At 48.2% G+C, this 24,476-nt stretch overlaps 1 protein-coding gene across 1 annotated transcript in view; it reads left to right on the forward strand.

Annotated features, from left to right (window-relative positions):
* Positions 1-13,981: 13,981 nt before the first annotated feature.
* efnb3b (ephrin-B3b) overlaps positions 13,982-24,476 on the forward strand; it is a gene marked incomplete at its 5' end in the record, with an annotated part of 34,595 nt that continues 24,100 nt past the window's right edge. Inside the window, one exon of the mRNA XM_062384532.1 lies at positions 13,982-14,387. Coding sequence (XP_062240516.1) covers positions 13,982-14,387 — 406 coding nt within the window. The remainder of the gene's footprint in view (positions 14,388-24,476) is intronic.

Raw genomic sequence — 24,476 nt, forward strand, 5'->3', positions numbered from 1 at the left:
TGTGCAGGGTGTTACTTTTGCTGCACTGCCGCTCTCCCCACTCGGGGGCCCAGAGGTTGAAAAAGAGAGTATGCACACACACGCGCACACACACACACACACACACACACTCTCTCTGCAAATCAGTCATACTCATCCCCAGCCGTGCCTCCTGTCTATTTATTCCTCGATTCGCACAATTCTTTATTTATTTTACACGCGGCTTCCTAATGCAAATAGGTTTGTCTGCTCCCCGCTGAACTGTGGGAGCAGCATGGGACCCCGAGCGTGTGTTTCTCAGTGTGTGTGTCTGTGTCTCTGCAAGTGAGCTAGTGAATCCGTGTGCATGTGGGAGGATGTGTGGAAGTTTATATATATATATTGTGTGTGTGTGTGTGTGTTTGTATGGGTGTGTGTGTGTGGGACCCAGTGAGTAATAGAGCCAAAGTCCTTATCTGTCACCAGAGAGCTGCCTGGCTCTCTCTCAGCTGTCAATCATCCAGCCCTAGAGACAAACACTCTGCTTCAAACAGTATGAGAGACAGAGAGAGAGAGACAGAGAGGGAGGATGAGGGATGGATGAAGTCAAAAGAGGCAGGGAGGGAACGAGGGATAAGAAAGAGGGATAAGAAAGAGGAGTGCAGCAGCAGCAGCAGGAGGAGACAGGTGTGGGGGGGGGGGGGGGGCAGGAGGAAAGTGAAGGACAAAAGGATAGAAGTTGTGTTAAAAGTGAAGGGGGGAGGAGGGAGGGTGGGCAGGTGTTATCTCAACACCTCTGCTGTGTGTCCCCCAGGCCCCGCAGGTAAAACGGAGGAATGGAACTTTAGAACACTTCACCTGCATGAATTAGACGGGCCCCCTCGACAGTACCCGGGTGACTTTTGAAAAAGCCGCTCTTTAGAAAATAAAGTGGGAGAGAAGTGGCGAGGTGCACACGCGCAGCCGTGCTCAAGCGCACACCCACGCACTCTCATATTCTCTCTTCACACACACACACACACACACACACACACACACACATGCTGGCAAAGCTATCAGCACTGAAATATTGGCATGACACACTTCAATATCCTGACGGGAGTAAATAGGATTTTTGATGACCTGGGGGGGCTTGTGTGTGTGTGTGTGTGTGTGATTGCATTTATGTGTGTCTATTTGCAATTGAGGCAGACATCAGCTCACCCAACACCCAGTCTGTCCTACTTTCATGGACGCAGACCCCTCCTCCCCCCCCCCCCCCCCCCCCCCCCCCCGGCTGCTCGGACTCTCCTCCTCTGGCGGCTAACTGTTGATTTTACCGCGGGGCTGCACAACCCCTGGGTCGAGCCCGGACTGCCGCTCCAGCGCTTTCCCCTAAGCCCTTAAAGCTTCCCTCAGCTGAAAACGGGATGGGTGGGGGTGGGTGGGGGTGGGTGGGTTAGAGAGCCAAAGGGGGGGGGCGGGGGGGGGGGGTTGAGAGGGAGCAGCGAAGGGTTTGAGCCCCCAAATCGCTTCAAGATGCGTTCCACTGGAGTCGGAGTAGCTGAGAGTCTGGGAGTCGGGTAGCGCCGCTCGGAGCCTGTGGGGAAACCGAATGGAAGCCAGGTTCCCATTTCCAACGGTGGATTAAGCACTGCTACGGATACACAAGGCCCCTATTGGGACACACACACACACACACACACACACACACACACACACACACACACACACACACATTCTTGGACTGACATCCAGATGAAGACCTTCTATAGGGTATAATATTTCCTGTAACATAAATGAACCTCAACGTTAACTTAAACAAATACTGTAGCAATTTCTTAAGAATGACATAAGCATGAACAATTAAAAAAAACTAGTACTGTACTGGAATAACAACGTAAACAACCTCAACTCGTGGAATATTTTTGGAAAACATGATTATTTCCTTTCTGGCTGAGAGTTAAGTAAGATAATTAATCTTTGGTGGTACGAATGTCGCAGCTTTTTTTTCAACTCGAGTAAACCCACTCACGTTTGACGTGACAAGCGGGACCCGCTCACCTCACCGTCTTGACAGCGTTGCAAAAATCGTGTTGCACATCGTTCCCAAAATGTAAAAAAACAATATGAACACAAACTTTCATGGCTGTTTACGCCCAGACGCCTGGGAGTTCAATTCCCGTCCTAACGTCTCGCCGAACAAAAAAGGAGGAGCATCAGCGTCTAGGCTGCCAAAATAAGGAGAAGTGAGTCGGTTCACCGAGAGACGATAAATACCGTACAGTGTCTACGGCTGAGTCATTTGACGCGGGAGTGAATACTGATTGTATCCAATCTCAGTGCAGACAATAGCCAGACCTAAGCAGGTTTTTCGACCAATGGAAAAGGAGCTTTATCTTGGCACCGAGGCGAACAGAACAGTTTCTTCTAAGAGTCTTATTCGTTTAAGTTTAAAGTGGATCGATTTTTACACACAAATATACATGTTAGATTACTTCCAAGCTCTTGTGCTCACCCACTCAGCAGTTTGGTAAAAGCACAATGTCCCTGGAGTGCTGCATACCTGGTGGCCCCTAGGGGCCCCCTATGGATTACACTGCTCTCCTGACACCGTGGCCTGACTGAGCTTAAGTTGAGTCACCTTTAGCTAGAGTTTCAGACTCCCTGCACCCTGTGGCCCCACCAGAGCAAAGCCCGGACAGACACACACACACACAGGCACAGGCCCTCACAGGTCACAGATGGGGAGGGCGGCCCCTCGGGAGTGCGTCTACATGCATGAACGCATGTGGATGCAGTCAAACACACACACACACACACAGGGAGCTTTGGATATAGGTGACCCACACTGTGGCAGGTCAGTGTCTCACCTCACACCTTCACTCCCAGAGGGACAGCTCTTGGATGGTTCTCTTTCCGTGTGTGTATGTGTGTGTGTGTGTGTGTGTGTGTGTGTGTGTGGCATAAAGAATGAGACTGCATGCATTATAACCTTCATTCCTCCAGAGTTCTGGGTGACCTAATTAAATAAGTGAGGAAGTTGGAGTGAAGTTGAAGCTCAAATACTTTTCCTGCATAAACACCAGCTGCCATTATTTACATGTATATGTGTGTTTATATGTATATGTGTGTGTGTGTGTGTGTGTGTGTGCCATTGGAAGCTACTTCTATCTAAAATGCATGTCGACCTCACCGGGAGTTAAAGGGGAAGTTTTAACATGTGTGTATGTTAGTGTGTGTGTCAACGGTTTTTGGACCTGGGGCAGGGAGCTCTCATCTCGTCTCCCGCTCTCTTACACACACACACACACACACACACACACACACACACACACACACACACACACACACACACACACACACACAGAGGCAGAGAGAGAGCTGTCAGGGCCCGTGGTGCTCTATCACCACACACCTCCACCAGGCCACCGTAATGGGACCAATCTAGAGCGCTGCAAATCATCCAGAGTACACGCTGAAAACAGGGGAAGACGGGGAGTGGGGGGGGGCAGGTGAGAGGAAAAGAGACACAGGAGCAGGATGAAATAATGGTTCTAGACGGCTGAGGAGCGAGGACAGGGAAAGAAAGGGGAGGGAGGGGGGGTGCAGCCACGAGGGAGGAAGTCAAATGTATGATTCTGGCTTCATATGATCACCCAGAGGAATGGCTGGGGTTGCTCTGTGGAACAACTCATCCAGTTTGGACTGAAAACGTCTCCTCTGTGGCTCTACGGCTGCTGCTCAGTGCAAGTCATCAAGTTCAATGGAAGCAATGCAGACAACAATGTCAGCGATTGGTTCCTGTGTTCGGTCACATTGGCTTCTTGTAGCTTGTGTGTTAAATGGGAGGTTTTTCCTCCTGGACATCTTTGTGAAATCCTTTGTCTTTGGACTTTGACCTGTGAATCACACAAAGCTTTTTGGATGGCGCTTGTGACTACTGTCTGGCATGTTATTGACTTACAAGACTGAAATAATCAATGAATGAATCAATAATGAAAAATCACTAATAGCTGCGGACATCCAAAAAGGTTTTGGTTTTGATTTTGTGATTAGTCTTAAAACCACTTGTTTTCCAAATGTGAGGGTTAGGATTCGACGTGAATATATATATGTGAGATAATCTGAATCAACAAAACTGCAAACAGGGCTGTGCTTTTATTCACACATGAGTATATGTAACTATAAAACAAAACATGGTATAGTGGGAAAAACATTAAATGTAAATCATAATCATAATAATGTCAAATAAATAACATTTAAAAGTATGACATGAATTGGATTATAGTTTTCATGGCTAGTAGTCTTATCTGCTTGTTTGTGCGTTATTAGATTTTTGTGCACCTGCTTTTGAGGAGCTGACATTTGCTCTGCTGGAGAGAAAACAAGGACGGTAATGACGAAAGGCAGGAAGAGGTGGAGAGCCGAGAAACGAGAGAAGTCGCACTAACGGAGCGAATGTTTGGATGAGTCAGAAGAAGCTGCAAACAAAAGGCACTGAGCTGGAGAGGCAGGAGCAGAGACATGACACACACACACAAAAAAAAAAAAAAAACAGGAACAAGGATGCAGATGAGAAAGATGGCGGGGAGGAGAGAGAGAGCGATAGAGGGAGGGAGATGTTTGCCTGAGAAAAGTTTCTGTTGACCTGAATGGGGCTGCGTCGTTCAGCTCCGCTCAAAGACGAGTGGAGCTGGTGAGTTAGCTCTCGTTCTTCTTCACGGCGCAGCTACAAGTTTCATCTTGATGCGATACGCTCGTCCGCTGCATTGTATCGTATGGAATGTATTGAGCACAGCAGGAGCGTGTAAGGTCTTTCTGTGTGTGTGTGTGTGTGTGTGTGTGTGTGTGTGTGTGTCTTAGCGCTCTTTGTAAATGCCAATGTAGCGTGCCTCCATCCCGTGTCTCTGTGGTTACGCCGGGTGTGATATCTACAGGATGTGACACTGACGCTGCAGCATTCTGGACCGCCTCCGGACAGGAGTGTGTGTCTGTGTGTGTGAGAGAGAGAGAGAGTGTGTGTGTGCGTGCGCGTGTGTGTGTGTGTGTGTGTGCGTGTGTGATGACAAGGACAGAGTTACCTTCAAAGTCCCATGATGCCAACTAACTATTCAAACAGGCCTCTGCAGCATCCCTACCTGCTGACTTCCACCTCCCCTCCCGTCTCTCCCTCTCTTTCTCTTGTTCTGCCTCCTCAGTCTCACAAGTGTCTTTCCACCGTTCTCCTCGACACCTCCTTTGTCTCTCATCCCCACCTCTCCCTCCCTCCCCCTCATCATATGGAAACCATTACCTGCTGTTGTCGTTTCCCACCGCCGACATTCCTGAGGGCTTTCCAGTGTTCGCTGACTTTACATCAACCTTCTGCTCCTCTCTCCTTGTTCACGCCGCTCTTCATAGTTGGCTTATGATCCTGTTCGGTCCTCTGGCCAAAGTCGGGCCCAGAGCTGAATTTGCTCAATTCAGCTCCGTTCTAAAGCGAGGAGGTTTCCACCTGACTCCTGAGAAGCTGTTCACCCTCGCCGTCCTTTCCATAGCATGGAGGTTTTTCAGGATGGGGCTGCCGCTTTCAGACAACGGATAATCTCCTGACGCTCCCTGGAGGGGCTCAACGTGAGAACACAAAAAGTCCAATTGAGAGGCTCCGGGCACAAAAAGATCATGGATTAACAACAGACTTAAAAATAACCTCAAAGTGAATAAAGAAATCTAGCAGCGAGCCGACCCTTGTTGCCGTTCAACAGGTGGATGCACGGTGTGGACAAGTGTTTGAGGAATGGCAACGGCTGCTGCTGGAAAAATAATTGAATCTCCAAATCCAGACAGAGACTCTCTCTTGTTTCCCGTGAGCGGCTGGCTGCTCAGCTGAACGTGCCGACACAGTCTTCAGTGAAGCACAAGCGGCAAAAACACAAAAAGTATTGATTTGTGCACTTAAGTTTTTCGATAAGAATAAAATAAATCGATAAACTTTTGTGACGCTATCGTAAAAAAATCTCTTCACTGAAACAATAATGCGTTTTAGCCCCAAACCAAATGAATCAGAGGATGTTGAACTTTTTTGCATCGTACCATCGAACAAAGTACCTCTTTCTCACAAAGGTACTGGATTTATGCAGGTTTTTTTAATTCACGGCAAACCAGCTGAAAAAAAAGGTGATTAACCTTTTCCATTGGCAGCAGAGGATTTCTTTCAGGAGCGCACCGGCAACTGAGGCGCTCTCTCCCGTTTCTGTCAAAGGAACCTCCTGCAAGGTCTTTTGACACGGGAGTGAATGGGCGATTTCTATCCATTCCCATTGCAGATAGAAAGCCAGATGTTAGCTGGTGTTAGTGGTTTTTTTCACCAACATGTCATGTTTGGAATCCGCTTTAATTCTGCCTTAACTAATGAGACGATCATTTACCAAACAAAGGTTTTCCATCTTTCGCCCTCTATCCTCTTCTTCCATGTCCTCATCAAACTCTCATCCATCGCACCATTCCATCCATAATAAAGATGTTCGGCCGTATCTGGGTATCCGCGCCTTCCAGAGAGACTCAAACTCTCATCAATTCACATTACGGCTCCGTCCAGATGCTCCCTCTCCGTCTCCTCCTCGCCATTCTCGCTCTCCCTCCGTCCCACGCAAATGTACCTCTCTCTCTCTCTCTCCGGCTCTATGGACCCTGTCAAAGACCACTTTCTGCAGCTCTTCTCCAGGGTATATGGTTCTTTAATGAAGACAGTAATAATGGTTATGGGTATTTTAAAACGGTCTGTCTGCCCTTTGCAGTGACGGGAGCATGCAAAGATAATGCTGGGATTCTATTAACTAATGATCATTGGTTATTAATTCCTAGAACAGTTTAAGATGACAATTATTCTGCCAAAGATAGTACAGGAATTACATAATTTCCTGAAACGTGACTGTCTCACGGATATAAAGTTATAGAAATTAAAATATTATCCCCATATGAGGGGTAAAGTATTGATTTAGTAATATTTCATAGTAAAAGGTTTTTATTTCTCTCAGGACCTCGAGTTTAACCTGCTAAATGAGCTTCAGACAGGCTTGTAGCAGCATTGAAGAAGTCCTATTCGATTACAGAGCTGATCAAAGATAGGGTCAAGATGAGAAGAACACAGCGGGAGTCAAATTTAAAAGCTCCGGAATCTTTTATTCTAAAATTCAGTCAGATGGAGCGGCCCTCTGAAGATGTGAACAGACAGGTCCACGGGATGAAACCGCCGCTCCGTCGAATGCTTCGGCCGAGCCGGGGTCCACTGGATGTTTTATAAACTTCTGAACATGTGTTTCCCATTGCATCCAGTTGGGTGTTTCTGGGCCACGCAGCATACAGGGGCGCTGATTGCTCCTGCAGCACGGCTCCACAGAAGAAGAAAAAAAACAAAACCATTCATCATAGCAAGTGATTTAATCCAGCACCGCAGCTTGAACTAACATTTTCCTTAAAGTAGGTAAAACAGTCTGTCAGCGGGCGGGATGAGATAATTTTACATTTTCCGAATCTATAGATTTTCTCCACAATAGAGAAGCTTTTTCTTTTCTTTGTTTTATTCTTTGGAGACTTAATCGCACAAAATGCATTCGGAACAAAACATATTTATGGTGCAGAGATTTAGCCGGAATTTACATTTGTTGCTTTTTGTTTAAAGATTCCATGTGGGCTTGAATGAATCAAGGTTTTTCCGCCAAGTACATCTGTGTGTGTGTGTGTGTGTGTGTGTGTGTCTTTGCTCATTGTGGCATTCTTTGGAAAGCACCTCTCCAGCAAATGAGACCCAGCGGATTTACTTTAGACAGCTACTAGATGGCCTGCAGGTGTTGCAGCTCAGCGGGTGTGTGTGTGTGTGTGTGTGTGTGTCTGTGTGCACGCCTGTTCCATACGGAGTGTGTATTGCTCCCGTAGCCGATTGGTTTTACACACTGTTTAGTGTGCGTGCTCCCCTGCCGTGCGTCTGACAGTGTGTGTACATTAAAAAGAAGCGGGTGGGGCAGGGCCGGGTTGGAGGGGTGGGGGGGACTCGGGCCCCTGTCTGTGTGATTACGCTGTGTATACCATGAGATTAGTGCAGACAGCTTTAAGCACAAGGCCCGCGATAAATCTCCCCCCCCCCCCCGCCACCGAGTCGAATACCACCGTCGTTTATTATTCCCTAATAGATCGGTGCTGTGGCGTCTCTCTCCTGGCCTTCCCGCTCGCACCAGGTCGTGGTTAGCTCAAGGACCCCCCCCCCCCCCCCCCCCCCCCCCAGAGGAAGGAGGAGGTCAAAGCTTAGGACAGTTGGGAGTAAATCTTTCACACTGATTTCGGTGTAGTTTAGTTTGTACTCTGAGCCAGCTTCCAGTGTCCTTCCTGTTCATTCTTTGTCGACCTGTCCGAGTTCTTGCCCTATCTTATTTTTTTTGTAGATGCTCCATATCTCTGAATCCCCCCCCCCCCCCCCGCCCTTTTTTTTTGTATTCTCTACCCTCGCTCTCTCTCCACCTTTTTTTCGATTTTGCCTCTCGCGGACTCGGCGCCCGCACTCGTCTGCCCTCCCTCCGCTCAGTATTCTCGGGCTCGCGCAGACGTGCACACTTGCACACAAACACCCTCCCTTGTCTGCCCCCCCCTACCCCCGCACCCGCCCCGTTGCTGCACCTGTGTGCCCGCCATTGGTCCGGACACGGCTCGGGTTGCCCCTGTGGAATCTGGGAAATGTTAGAGCCCGTCCGATACGCCGCCCAGAGCAGGTACAGCGCTAGACAACATGCAGATGGACAGGAGAAAGGAGACACACATGCAGGTCACACAGGAGCGCACACACTCTGAGCCAATGCTTGTGTGCATGATCTCCAATTTCTTAATTTTCTTTAATATCAATGGGATTTAGATCTTGAAAGCAAACTATTTTATTGCGTTTTAAATGTAAAATCCATTATACGCCACATTGAAAGAGTGCAGTGGAGAGGAGTGGAAGGGTACACGGGGGATGAGTGAAGAGGGCGGGGGGGGGGTGAGAAGCAGGGGGTGTGAAAGGTCTGCGGGGGAGGTCGCGGAAAGTGACACTCGAGTCTTCTCATCGAGCTCGGGGGTCACGCCGGGGCGCTGCTCGGGTTGAGAAAATGATGTTTCTGCTTTCATAAAAGAGCTGCGGAGAAAGAAGAGAGAGTAACCCCCCCCCCCCCCCTCATCTCCCTCTCTTCCTCCTCCTGCCCTCTCTTCTCTCCCCCCTTGGTGTCACCTCTGGCCCCCTCCATACCCCCCCCTATACGCCATGTTTCAAAGTGTGGCCACATGAATGGCCCTATTGTTAACGGCTGAGAAAAAGAAAAAGGAGAGAGCGAGAGAGAGAGAGAGAGAGTGGACAGCTACATGGGTGAGGGAGAGGAGGAGAAAGAAAGAAAAAAACAAAACAGAGTGAATGTCTATCGGAGCGAAATGCGGAGCCGAGGCAAAAACGTAATGTGGCTCAGGGCTGTGTCTGAATGGGATGATTTATTTAAATGTGGTCGCAGATGAACTCTACATAAAGTTGTGAGTTCACTTCACTTCACTTCCCTCGTCCCTCTCTCCCTCTCTCCCTCTCTCCCTCTCTCCCTCCTCCCGTCTGCACCCGTCTGCCGGGGAGTTGGATTCACTTTCGGACCAAAACTCTGAAGGTGCGTTTAATGCATCAGATAAAGGGCGTGTGTCTGGTTGAGGTTTGCTGACACAGAGGAGAGGGAAACTGTCCATTCCGAGATAAATACACACTATTTTTCCTTGCCCCTGCCATGTGATCCTATGCTCAGTGCACACACACACTCACACGCCATCATTCACTCCGTAGGTTAACCCCGGGGTAACGCCACAAAGCTGACCCCCCCCCCCCCCGAGCATGGGACCTATCAGCAAATTGAGTTCTGTCGCAGGAATGTGCTGAAATTCACTCTCACTTTCTCTTCTTCCTTTCTCTAATTTGTTTTCACTCTTCGCCTCCTCATCCTCCCTGTTACATTTTAATCCTTTCCGTGGAGCCCTCTCTTTGCCTGTGTGTTTCCTTTCTGCTTGTTCACCACTTTTCTTTTGTGGTCGCCACATACCTCGCCTGACATGTTCAATACCTTTTTTTTTTTTCCACACACACTCACCCCTCCTCCCTCTCTCCCGCCTCCCTCTCTTTCTTTCTGTCTGTCTCTTTCGAGCGGTGCACCTGCCCAGTGGCACTTTACCTAAACACTCACACCATCGCCTCTTTCTCTCTCTCTCTCTCTCTCTCTCTCCCCATCTGTCTGTGCTTGTGTTTGCTCTGCCATTCTGCAATGCAGCTCGACTGTGACTCAGGGTACCATCAGATACCACTCACAGAATGCGTCATGCAGGAAGCAAAAGGTGCTTGTTTTTGTAAGTGTCTGTGTGTGTGTGTGTGTTTGTGTGTCTGTGTGTGCGCAGGGGTTTCAGTGTTCATGTTTAGGGAAAAGCTAAACCTGTCTGTTTGGATGTGGGTGGATGTGTTTGGGCAAACCTTTTGTGTTTAGCAGGAGACCATTTTGTATGGGACCGTGTGTGAGTCTGCCTGTGTGTCTGTGTGTGTGTGTTTTGAAAAGATCTTTCTGTTTAGGCTTTGCCGCAGGAACCACCGCACAGCATGTTTACAGTTCATTCTCTATAAATGGTGTGAGTGCTCGCCTGTGTGGGGCAGACAGGAAGGTGAAATGTGTGTGTGTGTGTGTGTGTGTGTGTGTGTGTTGAGTGACGCTGAGTGCCTACCTCTCCAGTCTGAGTACGGTCTGATAACCCCGGGTGACCTAGGTAATGAGAAGTGGAACAGTGGCTTCCCAGCAGGCCTCTGGGCCCGCCTCAGCCGACGCTCTTCCACCGCTCAGCCGGCGATCTCCGGTTCCCCTCGGTGTGCGCCGCCGGCCAAACACGCCAACAAGATAAAGCTCACATCTCAGTCTACTGCAGCTGTGAGGCAGTTAGCGCACACAGGGCTAGCAGGTAGATGTAGCCTGCATGGAGGCAAAGGATGTGGTCAGAACAAGAGACTCACAAGAGGGCGGGGGGGGGGGTGTTATGCCTCAAATTGGTGCCATAGAGCCAACTCCATTGTTCCTATCGCTTCAGTGGTGCTAACAGCTCGGGGACCTGTACCACGAAGGGAATCCAACATACCCAGGAGGATATCTTTGCGTTATCCGACTTGACTCAACCAAACATCGACCCACCTTGTGGCCTGTACCACCAAGCTCATCAGCCTCCTCAGTTAATCCTGGTTTTGCTCATCCAGCCATACGAGCGCAATCATCTAGAAGAGTCGTTAATTATGAGCGAGCCCGGTTAGAACCATGAATTAAGTCCCGAAGTTAATCCTGAAGTTATTGATAACCACAAATCCTGTTTCCGAGAAGAGGCCACAGGGGGCCTACGGGTAAAGGATGGGACAGCTGGCCAGCGTTCAGCATGAGACACGTGATGCACGTTTTGTACGTCACAGCTCGTTTATCTCTTTAGCCACGCGTCTCAAAAAACGTCCCTGTGATGTCATGAGGGTTATCTCAGCTAAGAGTTGGAGTTAGTGGAACGTCTGTGTTAGAAAGCTGAAGGAGTGGAGTTTTACGGCTGTGGGCAGTTACCTTTAACTGTCCGCGAGGGTCTAACAAAAATACTGCACGGCTGCATTATAGGTATTGTAGGATGGGGTGTTTTTAGAGCTATACCCACACTGGGGCCTCAACGCCAGGCTCTCTGTCTTTCAATCGTAACTTATCTTTTATATCTGTTTCTTGCAAGTCCACAGCTTTCTGGAAATACAATATTCATTTTTAGCAAATAACAAACAAAAACAGTTTTCTTTCCCTGTTTTTGTTGTCTAATGTTTTAGAAGGAAGATTAAGAGAAAAGAAAGATTCTTTTGAATTCTTTCTTTCAGGGGAGGCCTGAAATCTATTTGAAGCTGAAAAGTGGACAGAATTATTTAAGGGACAAATGAAATTGATGCATGACTAGGGTTTGTCCTTTTTTTTTTTTTTTAACCGTGCAATTAGGCAACAAAATCCCCAGTCTGCTCGTGCTTTGTGCTCCTGTGTCGTTTATTTTTTAATGGTCAAACAGTTGCCTGACAGCAGAACACAGGGAATAATTAATCAGGTTTGAGCGCGGCGACTCTCGGGTGTTCATGTGGATTTGATGTTCACAGAAACAGCGTTTTGAGTCAGGCGTAACAGAAAACGGGTTTCTTCACATCACAGGCATTCACTTTGTCTCCCTTTCACATCAGAGCATTTGATCTTTTCCTGCTTTAAACACCTTATTTCTTTCATTCCACCAGTTGGGGCATTTATCTACTAATTCCACAAACAATGAATCCAATCAGTCTTGCCTGAGTGCTGGTAAGGGCCAATGGAAGTGAAGTGTGGAATTTGGTGCGACTTGGACACCCGATACGTTCAATATCGATAAAATAGAATATATAAAATTAGAGTAAGCCACACACCTTCCGTGAAAAAAATTGACAAACATTATAAAAGCTGCACTGCAGATAAACCAGGTAGGATGAACATTATTATTGTAACCTCACCGTGCACCATACACTGTTTATAAAAAGTTAAGCACATGAAAGTTAAACGTCCTTTAACACAGGACAAGAAAACAGCCCAAACATGGGGCCCTGCACTAGTTTATTCCAACTGTGAGCACGGGCTGCTTTCTGTTTCCCCTCTGTTAGCCAAGCATGCTAGCAGCAGGTCAAAGTTAAAGTCATCTTTGGTTTCGGGAGGCAAGTTGATAACTCAGAGCATTTGGCCTTATCAGCAAGAGACGGCCCTGTGCTGTGAGGGGAATGACAGGGTGTGGGAGTCATTTGTCGAGTTGATGCCACTCTGACGGCCATACTTCATGTTCCCTGCTCCGGAGAGACCTCTGGAAGTGGCGCGGGCCACGGTGAGCCCAGCAACCCGCCTCGCTGTGAGAAGCATGTGCGCCTCTGGCCGCTGGGGCTTCGTCCAACCCGGTTGCATCTTGGCAAATGAGTTAATTTCACTTTTAATGTATTTCCAGTAAAACCTTCAATGTGTGTTTACTTCTCGGGGAAGGCAATTTAACGAGATTGAGACCTTGTAGCATCACAGCTGTTCACTCAAAGCCAGGGTTTGTAATATATTATGATGGAGAAAAATCAACCGTACTCGAGCAAAGTTAAATTAAATAAAACCTTTGCATTAGGATACACTGCCGACTGAAGACTTGTCACGGATGACAGGCGTCGCATCATGAGTCGGGCTTTCGACGAGCGAGCGGCACCTCCCTCATATCAGAAGAGGATGACACGCTGATATCAAGGCAGCTAATTAGCAAAGTAATTAACCGCGCGTATACCTGAGATGTGCAATGGCAGCTTGGTTCCGCCGATCGGCAGCGATAGCCGTCTGCGCTCTCCTCTCTGGGCGTGCTTCAGTTCTTAGCTTCTGACTACTCAGTGAGAACATTTGTATTGCAAAGGAAAAAAAGTAGCTCTGTTGTTGTTTTTCGATATTTCACTTCTTATTTTTCCATGCATACGTTCACATTTTTGCATTCATTACACAGTCGTTACATTGACTTAATCACTTCCCGTTTGTTTTCGGGGTTTTTATTGTCTTGTTTTGGATTCTGCGTCGCCTCAAATGAACCCCCCGGCTTTTTATTTTCACTTTTCATTCATATAAAGTAGATGTTAGTCTCGAAATGTACAGGATCACTCACAGAGGGAGCTTTTTGTGGGCCGGCTTACAGGAAAAACACGATTTAATGCTTTTCATTTTGGCTTCAGACTGGTGGTTATTTTCCTCATGCGGATCGTCAACTGGTGGTTATGTTCCCTTCCCTTTTTTTCCCCCTTTCCACTTCATGGGGTCAACAGGGGATTGCATGAGCTTGTGAGGTGAACATTTATTTGTGCAGTTCCTCGGTAAAGCACCTGTTTCCGAAGAAGGAGAGAAAATAATAATGAAGTAGTAGAAATAGGAGCGGTAAAGTATCCATCTGTTGCTCATTCAGCAGCATGTGGCTCTGAACTGGTTTATACTGCTTGTTGAAGGCAGCACAAGACTTTGATGAATGTCTCTCTTGTCTTTCCTTCTCCCCTGATTCCTTTCTTTTCTTTCTCTGTATTAACCTGCTTCCCTTTTCTTTCCTGCCTCCCTCCAGGTTCAGGGACGACAAGGGCTACATCCTGTACCCTCAGATCGGGGATCGGCTGGACCTCATCTGCCCGCCGCTGGACACCGCCCGGTCCACGCCGGAGTACGAGTTCTACAAGCTCTACCTGGTGGCCATGCGGGAGCAGGCGGACCGCTGCGAGGTCATGGGCCCCCCCAACATCGTGCTCACGTGCGACGAGCCCACCCGCGAGCGCCGCTTCACCATCAAGTTCCAGGAGTTCTCGCCCAACCTCTGGGGCCACGAGTTCAAGACCATGCACGACTACTTCATCATCGGTGAGTTTGGGGAAGCAGAACCAGCACTGGAGATTAGGGGATGACTTGTGTGTTTGTGTGTTTGTGTGTTTGTGTGTGTGTGTGTGTGTGTGTGTGTGTGTGTGTGTGTGTGTGTTTGTGTGTGTGTGTGTGTGTGTGTGTGTGTGTGTGTTTATGAGCGTGCACTGTGCTTTATTGCAGTGTGTGGGAGGTGATGAGGGGGTTGTTATGATTGCATGACTGATTTCTGATTGTGCCTGAGTGTGTTTGTTTATTTCACTGATGGCGGTGATGATTGGGCGGGTGTGTTCAGAATAATTAGGTTTGAGGATTGTGTGTGTGTGTATGTGATCCGGTCCATGGGTGGATACAGTATGGGACATGGACTGCGACAAAATGTGGATTGCAATGACATCGACTTGGACTTTTCACCACGTTTGAGGGTATTATTTGAAAAACACACTTTAATGAAATCCCCTGGTAAACCAAAGATAATACCACTGGACTTTATTTTCATTTTCTGAAGTGTCCCAGTATATGTCCTTTGCTCCTTTTGTCTAGAAGCATGGTTGCATGTGCGTGTTATCGCTGTTGCCCTGTCCCGCTTGGCTGCCGCGCCGGCCCCGGGGCCTGTTTATTGTTACCGCCATCCTCGCAGTGACCGCAAATAGCTCGGCAGAGTTTGTTGTGGTTTATTCAGAGGGGTTTGTTTGGAGTTGGGCTGTGATGAGGTCATCAACGCGCGGGCCGGGCCAAAGCGTTGGTATCGGACGGAGCAATCTGCGAGGAAAGGTCGCGTCAACCGAAACCTGCGGGCTGTTTTTAAATTCAGACGGAGAGCCGACAGCGTTCAGCATGCACAACTGGAGGAAAGCACACACACACACACACACACACACACAGACTCACACACTCACATGCACACAAGTTTCCAGTGCAAACACGAGCAGCTTAAAAAACACCTCAGGAGTGAGAGAATGAGCAGGATAGACAAAGAGAGAGAGAGAGAGAGAGACCCTGTTTGATTCCCACAGCTCTCCTCCCACGCACCTGCGAGCTGTATTCACTCAGGTGTGCAAATGCTCTTTTCATTTCTTTTCATCTGCGAGTGGGAAAAAAAAACAAAAATCTAAAAACGAGGGAATGGGTACAGCCAGGAGGAGGAAGAGGAGGAGGAGGAGGAGGAGGAGGAAGCTGGGACAAAGATGGAGAGACAGACAGACAGAAAAGAGACAAAGAGAATATGAGATCTCTGGAAGTTTGTGAAGTCCCCGGTGCCTGTTTGTTGTCTATATTTGTTCGCCCCTTTTCAGGTGCACTCGTGTTTTTCCCAGTATCACTCCTCTCACACCCTGCGTGTTTGTGAAGAGAGGTGAGGCGCTGGGCATATTTCTCCTCTCTCATTATCAGCGCACAAGTATTTCTCTCCGATTAGATATGAGGAGGTGAGAGAGCCATATACTATACTGTGCGTGTGTGTGTGTGTGTCTTTGCATGTGTGTGTGTGTGTGCGTGTATTGTCCGAGCACCCAGCGACCCACTGAGACAGGAATTTCGGCCCGATAAGCCGCAAGGAAAACTTCATGCCACCTGATACCTGCTGATACCCGATTCGGTGACTGACAGATGTTGAGCAGCAGAACGCGAGGAGCCATCAAATATGGCCGCGAGACTCCGACACCTGTGGGACGCTTTAAAACAGACGCCCGGTAGCTAAATTAAACCATTTCATGGTTTGAAATCCATTTCACGTGCGTGCACATATGCTGACAGTTTGGATTTCTGTGTGTATTTGTCAATGCTGTGAGATTATCCCACTCTAATGCTTGTTTGGCACATTGTATATCACTGGAGAACGTTCAAATGCATCTATCTACAGTACACTGAGGTTCATAAAATGCCCAATATGCACAATTCCTGAAAAATCTCCCCCTTGTATAGAGTTGCAGCACAACTCTCCACCACTTGGACTTTTAAAGTTCGCAAGGTTGCCAGATTTTTCATGTTGTCCATGTTTAGAATTCACAAAAAGAAGTCTACTGGCCACCCATACATTAGTAATACCACAGCAGGTTTGAAGCTGGTTATATCATCCAGAGATGTTCTTATTGGCAGTCATGCACTGAGATGAGCTCGGTTGTGTGTGGAGGTATATTCAGGTCCCGTCCCCACCAGCTCCTTAGTGTCATGGGGCCGACCCTGTTTGCTTTCCACTCAGGCATCCCCCAAGTGACCAGGGTTCAAAGTTCTAATCTTGCACACAGTGATCACACGCCCAGTGGATCATTACGACTGCTTATCATGCGCACGGCCAGTGCTCATTGGAGAACGACCCTTCAGTTATCAAGTCTGTTTTCAACATCTGGACTTTGCTGCCTTGCAGAAAAGCAAATACGCTCTCGAAAACACCAGTGACCAAAAACAGGGAGCGGAGCCAGACGCCGTCCACAGCCTCTGTTCTGCCCATCTCTCTCTCTCTATCTCTCTCTCTCTCTCTCTCTCTCTCTCTCCCTACTCCCACTTGGCAAACAGCGGCCAGAGATAGAAACACCTTTATCTCCACTCACAGGCCAGACTGATCGATTGACAGCTCCAGCCCAATCAATGACAGCGGCAAGGTCACAAACACACAAACACACACACACACTGGTTTACTCACACATTTGATGAAAGGGATGGGTGCCGAGGTGAGGAGGCTGCAGAGTAGCCGATCGCCGAGAGCATCAGGTGCTGATAACTTATCGATAAAGACACCAGATAGCTTTGTCTATAGTGAGGCAGCGTGTCTTTGATCGCGTGTCCTTAATGAAGAAGTGCATTGAGTCTTGTGTGTACTTAATGAGGCCGTCAGATAATTAATACCTGTTAATCCTGCCGCTCACTGGAAGCCACATATCTGCTGCAGCTTGTGTGAGCTCCACTGGCCCCTGCAGGCAGGATATCTTACTATAGTGTGTCCCTGAATGCAATCCCTGTATATGTATCGTCCTGCATGCGTGCGTGCGTTGAGGGCAGCGATGTATGCAGAAGCCTCAGGGAAATCTTGGTTTAATTAAACTATAGCATAGTGGGATTCAATTTGCACACAGCGCAGGCCGGGCAACACACAGGGAGTGGGGGTGTGGCGGTGCGGAGTGGTCTGACGGCGGAGCGGCAGCGGGATACAAAGCAGCAGAGGTTAATTTCAATGTTAAACCCATTACTGATCGCCAGTAACTCGCTTTAAGTCCACCGGGTAATCAGTTTCCGCCACACACAATCTTTTATAATTTGATTTTCACGTTTGTGATCGTCAACACGTGGTATCGGAGATCACCGCGAGAGGAAATAATCGTTGTTTCTTGAGAAAATCAAGTAATCCAAACAAAAACCCCAAGTTTCCCTTCCTTTTTTTTTTCTGGGCCTGGCTAATGCGCCACAGATGCCACTGTTTGGTAATCTGATTACTCGAATCCTGTTAAATGTAATTCAAAGTTTCCGCGTCCTGGGGAGAGGAGAGACAGGGCGGGGAGGATTGATTAGTTACACTCATTGATTGATGTTTTCATTCATAACATGAGGTCAGAGTTCATGTAAACCCATTTCTCTGTCACACACTCGCTCTCTCTCGCTCTCTCTCCCCCTCGGTTTGGACTATGTCACTCTCCCCAAGTCTCTCTCGCTCCTTTTTATTTTCTCCTCATCTCTTGTACCACTCAAATTCCACTGCCACACACTCGCACACAGAGAGAGAGAGAGAGACATGCTCAGTACATCAACCCAAACCGCAGATCAAGCCTTGCACTGCTCTTAATGAATCCTTTGAAAGCAGGCGCCAGGGCCTTGTGTAACACACACTATTTGCATGCATGCACAAGAACACTTACTCATACACACACACACACACACAATCACGTTCCCAATCGGAGTGCGGTCGTCATGGCGTGTCTCTTATTAATGAGAACTGCAGGAGGAAACTGTCTCCGTGCAGCTGATTGGGCCTGCAGCTTAAAGACAGCGCACACATGAGGAGAAGAGTTGCTCGTAAAGGGTGAGTTCACTGACACAACAAAAAAATCATAATTTCCAGCTGTGTAGATGGTTTTACTTTGGTTTTTCCGATTTTTGAGTTTTTCAACTGGATCGTCTCCAGCTATTTCAGACAATACACCCAAGAATTCGTCCGTGTAAGATCTGATGAAAACATGTAGTGCGGATTGTCTAGTTATTATATTTATGTCATTTTTGTGAACATGTCCCTGCGGCGTTTTGGAGATTAATTCTCATGCACAAGGGGCAGTCATGTTATTTCCTGTTTGTTTACAAAGCAACACTATGTAAAAACACACGTGCAGAGCAGGACGAGGGAGACTAAGAATCACTGCTGTCCTGTTCATTCTGAAATACTTATCCTGTTTACTTTATTGTCCGAAGTTGCAAACACACAAACACATTGTGCAAAAATGGGATACAATACACATCAAGTAATGGCTTGCAGTCAAACACGTGACTCTTTCTTTGGAGATTGAATAATGGAAGTGAAATCTGCAGTGAAGCTGAGTCACAGCGGGGGGGAGGGGGGAGGGTGGGGGGTGTGGAGAGAGAAAAGGAAAAAAAGCAGGTATAGTTATGGAAGGAAGGAGATGGAGGGATACGGAAAGAGAGAGAATGAAGGAGGATGACAACGGGGACAGCGGCAGGTTGTGTGTACTCATGTGAATGGGATGTGTGTGTCAGTTGAGACACAGACACAACAGCTCATCTGAAGGGTGACACTGAAACAACGCGGTCACTTTCAATCAAGGCGGCCGCTGTCAGGGGAGGAGGACACACACACACACACACCCACACACACACACACAGACACACACACACATGAATGAATGCATGCACATACCTAGACCCACATGTTTGAACACACACCACCTTGCGGAAGCGAATGATTGCATGCTCACAGTCAACATACATATGACCTCATACGTGAGTGATTCCTTCCCCTCCCTCTTCCTAACACACACACACACACAGACACACACACTTGCACACACGGACATTCACATGGCGGTAACCCTCCCTGGTGCTCACACTAACATATGCATGCTCACATCGCCATACGCTGGGGCTTTCTCATAAAATATGCACTCACACAGACACTGGCGTTCAAAGCAGCCTGTGGTTGTAAACATGCACAAAATTGTCTCAAAATAGCAGACGCACACATTGGCCCAAAAATCCGCTCGCACAAAGATTGGTCAGTTCTGTTGCGGTGAGTGGGTCAGTCGCTGTGGGACTGCAGCGTTGTTGTTGTCGCTCGCTGAGACAGATGGCGGTGTTGTTTGTGTGCGAGTACCTGTGGGGCGGATACAGGTACAGGAAAGTGTGCAGTTTTTTTTTTTTTTGTGTGCGACCCCGCCGTGCATGGATATGTAGTTAGGACACGAAGGGGGGCCGTGTTTGCGAGTGCGGATGAATGGCTCCCAATGGTGTGTTTAGGGAGCAGCAGCCCCCGGGGGCTTTGCGGAGAGCCCCGGCGCTCGCCGTCGCACAATGACAGAGATAAACAACCGCCCCCCCCCGCCCCTGCCGAGCCCTCACTAAAATGAATAATAGACGAGCTGAGTGGAGACTGCACACCTAGAAAAATAACTCTGTGTGCCTGCACGTGCTTGCATGTTTGTGTCTTTGGGTAAGGTTATCGGGTTGTGCGGAAATGTTGACGGTGTGTCGTTGCACTGCGTGTCGTTTTGTGTAAATGTATTTAGATATATGTTTATTTGATTATTGTGTATCACCCTTTGGTCTATAAGAACAAGTTTTTTTGTGTGTGTGTGTGTGTGTTTGTGTGTAGGTAGTCTAATTGTCGGACATCACGGGGGCCTGTGCAGCGCGTGCAGACATCAATGTGTTCAATAATGCAGGGGTACTCACTGGTTTATTTATCAGGGTTAAGCTGAAATAAATGGCACAGAATCCAGTTGAGGGCGGAGGGAAGGACAGAAGGAGGGGAGGAGGAGGGGGGGGGGGGGGGCAGAAAAAGAGAGAGAAGGATGGGGAACGAAAGTGAAACGCAGAGGGAAATAGAGGAGAGAGAAGAGACAATGAAGGAGAGGAAGCGGAGAGAAGCGCTGCACTGCAGCCTAAATGAGCTGCACCTCTCCGCCACTCTGCGTTAGTCTGTGATTCCCCCCCCCCCCCCCCACCCCCGAATCCCCGTGTACATACGTGCACGGCGCGCGGCACACAACTTTGTTTGTGCCAAAGTGTGAGACTCGAGGAAAGGATGGAGGAATAGAAAGCAGCTGGGTGGAAGAGATGGGGGGAATCCAGGGACTCAGAGAAATCTATATCTGCTGAATATTTGATCAAGTTTAAGCCCTCTGATTTGAGCCTCCTGCCAGGCTCTGAAGAAACCCCAGGCACAGGGGAGAGGAGAGAAGAGGAAGAGCCGCAGGAAGGGGATGGAAGAGAGGGAGAAACAAGATGACCACAGTGAGGGGATTAAGGCTAGGCCCGCGGTTTGTTTTCCACAGAATAATCCCTCTGAAATGGAAATGCTTGTGTGGCACTATATATCCCCTCCTTACTTTGGGCATAGATAAAGAGATAACCTTGAATACCTGTAAGGAAAGTGCTCGAGCAAACAGTTTTTGTGTTAAAACCCTAACCCAAACAAATACAAACAAAAAGACAATAATTTCTGTTTCGTTAAGATGTTTTTTGAATCGATATTTTACCCCTTTGTTTGAAAGTCAATCTGTCAGCATCACGTTCGTTTGCACAAAATATCGAGAACACAAGAGCCGCTACAAACACTCAAACCAGCATGCCGGGCCAGTAGGTGGTGATAAAGTCGACATCAATGTTCTGTCAAACACCAAAGAAGCATTGGGAGCTTGCTCAGTGAGCTTATTCTTTGGCGTAATTATGGCTGTGTGGGCATGTACGAATTAAGCTGTGATGTCATTGTTAACTCCATGTACGCATAGATTCACACAGGCCGAGAGATTTTGAAGTAAGATTTTTGGAATTTGGGCCCTACCCACCTACCTCTAAGAACTTTTAAACTGCTGATATTCTCCATTTTCTAATTTCAAAACAGCTATAGACCAGCTCCCACTTATCCTGACCACAACGATTCGGTTTCAATCTTGGACTGAACTCCCTGAAAATCTCCCGACCCTCTCCGGAGGGGCAGAATGTGAGAATGCAAACGTCTCTACACAGAGCTGCTCCCTCTTTATCACCCTGACTGGAAGCATCAACGCACAAGAGAAGTTGTTACACATCTCTCAACTTCCAGAGGCTTTCACATCTGTTGTGGGCCTCGCGGGACGTGCCTCGAGTTCGCCCCGAGCCAACCCCCGACAACTATTTTGAGCCGGACCTGAGACTGCTTCTTCTTCCCACAACACATTTTTCACACTCCACCAAACACATCACATTCCATGGGCAAACGGCCTCAGTTAAACTCTCATGCGTGAAAATAGCCTCAAATAAAGTGCAAAAGTGGAAAATGGAATAGAATAGGTCAGCAGGGGTTTGGTGCAATGGATCCAACTAATTTCCCCACTGGAGATAAAGCACATCTGCGACTCTCAATGAGAACAGTGGGGAAGATGACTCTATTTAAAAGAATAGAACTCAACTGAAGTGTTTTTTGGAATGATTAAGCCTGAGATTCCCCCCCGAGCTTTGCCGTCCACCATATGTATCTTCATTAAACACCCAGACTTACATACCGTAGACCCCAGGAACAAACGTGCAACATGCTGTATGTTGACCATCTTTATTTCGGGATACAAATGAGGTCAAGGCATTTCTGGCAAAGATAATAGGGGAGGGGAGAGGGACGAGAGTGAGCTGATATAAAGTGACACTGGGAGAGAGGGAGGGATATTTCGGCAAGGGGAAAAAAAACAGGAGAGGCAGAAGAGAAAGAGGAGGGTACAGTGAAATAAAAAAGATGTGTGCTGGGTGTGAGTAAGAGAAAGTGACAGATCGCCCGGCCGATTTAGGTCAGCAATCAGCCGCACTACTGTCTGCGAGATTGGATGTGTGTGTCTGTGTGTGTGTGTGTGTGGTTGTATGCGTGTGTGTCTTTTGATACGTGCATGATTTTGGTTGACTGCTTATGCACACTGTGTGTTTGTGTGTGGGCGGTCGGGGCATTCGTGGGTGTTTGTGTGCCATTGCGTGTCACGTGTGTGTGTGTGTGTGTGTGTGTGGGTCTGTTTGGAAGGCGGACTGTGTAGTCTGCGAGAGTTTGTGTTTGTAGTTGTGTTTGCAGGGCGGGGGTTGGTTGCGTGAGCCAGTGTGAATACGTCTCTCCAGTTAAAGGTCAGACAAGAAGAATCCCTCCCTAATTGGATTGGGCCTGGTTAACATTGTATGATTCATTTAACCTTCCTACACTGTCTGTCTGTCTCACACACTAGCACACACGGATACACAAAGTTTTCTCGTCCCCCCCCCCCCCCCCTCCCATCACAGCCTGACACACAAAAGCGTCTGCCGAGGAACCTTCTGCAGAGGGATGTGTTTCCCTGACAGTCAGACATGGGGGGGAGTTCAAAACCAGCGCACCTCTCAGCTGACCTCTGCCATCAGTAGAACGCATTAGCCTGCTAATATAGCCTTGATTTAGTGCCCAGGTTCAGGCAAACATGACCCCTGCTCACCAGAGACAACGTGGCCACATCTGCGTAGCCCTACACAGGCATGTGTGTGTTTTTGTATACACACACTAACTTTGTGTTGAAAGTTTTCCGTCTGTTCTCCCCTTTTTCAGTTAATTGAATGTTTCAACGATTTAGGTTATAGAGGCTCATTCCTTGTGGGACTCCTGAACTAAAAACATGGTTAGCCTAGCTTAGTGTAAAGACTGGAAACAAAGGCAAACTGAAAAAAAGGTTTCCGGCCTAAACTTTTCTTTTACACAAGGCGTCTTCCAGAAAGTGAGATGATTGGAGACTGGAAGCAGGGACTGGCACCTCGCTTTCAGACATGCACTGAACTCCGGACATTTTCATGCAACTTTCCAGAAGGGCTCTATGTGGGGAGGTAAATGTCTGAGTTGGTTCCTCCTGGCATTTTCTGGAACTTGTCCAAGTGAGGTTCTCACAAGACGATGATGTGGCCATGCAGCAGGATATGGAAATGAAGCGGGCGAGCGGATGAAGTAAATTACAAGGAAAGAGATGAGCTAGAATAACTTGAGCGTGCAGGAGAGAAACGGAGGAGGAAGGCTTGGCGGTGCCGAGCTGTGGGGAGACGGCAGAAGAAGACAGTGTTGACACTCGGCGGAGCGCGAGGGCCCACGGCTCAAAGATACAAGGACAAACAATCGGCTGCAAATCCTTTCTAACCACCATTTAAGCAGGCCCTAATTACCGCAAAAAAACTGCACAAAGAACATCATTATCACTCGGCGCCCGTGCACGTGCCTGTTGTGTCCGCGCGTGCACGTGCGCTCCACTTGTTTATTGAAGAGTGATTCATTAGCGGACTGGCTGTTTACTTGTTCCCGACTAATCGTCACTGTTGGGAGATACTTTGGGTGCATTTCACAAATACAACTCAGTTTTTCACCCCCCGCCTCTCGCTGTCAGAGCCATAATCCTTCCCTTCCACACGCACACAGGCACACCCCACCCTACCTACACTCTCTTACCCTGGCTTCTTTTTGCTCTCGGCTCAACTCGGGGCCAAAAAAGCTTAATCTGATGCATGTTGTCCACTCGGGAGAGACCAAGGGTTTGATAATCATTTAGAATGCGGCGGACGCTCGGGCCAAAAAAGCCGGGAAGTGGAACGAGCGGGTGGAACTAATGATCCTGATGTTGTCACGGTCCCAGTAAGTCTGTGTGGAGGTGCTGCGGGGCCAGATGGGGGGGGGGGGGGGCGAGGCCTGGCGGTGGCGTTCCGGCGGCAGGGTTTAGCGCGTTGAATGTCACGGGGAGCGGCGCACTGAGTGAGTGATACAGTGAAGAGTTTCGGCTGAAGACGGCTTCGAGTAGTCCCCGTGGTTCAAATATTAATCCTCTCTTTTCCCTGTGGGGGGGCTTATCGTCCACAATAGTACCACACATCGGGCTGCCGCTGTACGCGCTGATTATATATTGATGAGGGGGT

The sequence above is a fragment of the Platichthys flesus genome, chromosome 24 (assembly GCF_949316205.1).
Source record: "Platichthys flesus chromosome 24, fPlaFle2.1, whole genome shotgun sequence".
NCBI classification, from domain to species: Eukaryota; Metazoa; Chordata; class Actinopteri; order Pleuronectiformes; family Pleuronectidae; genus Platichthys; species Platichthys flesus.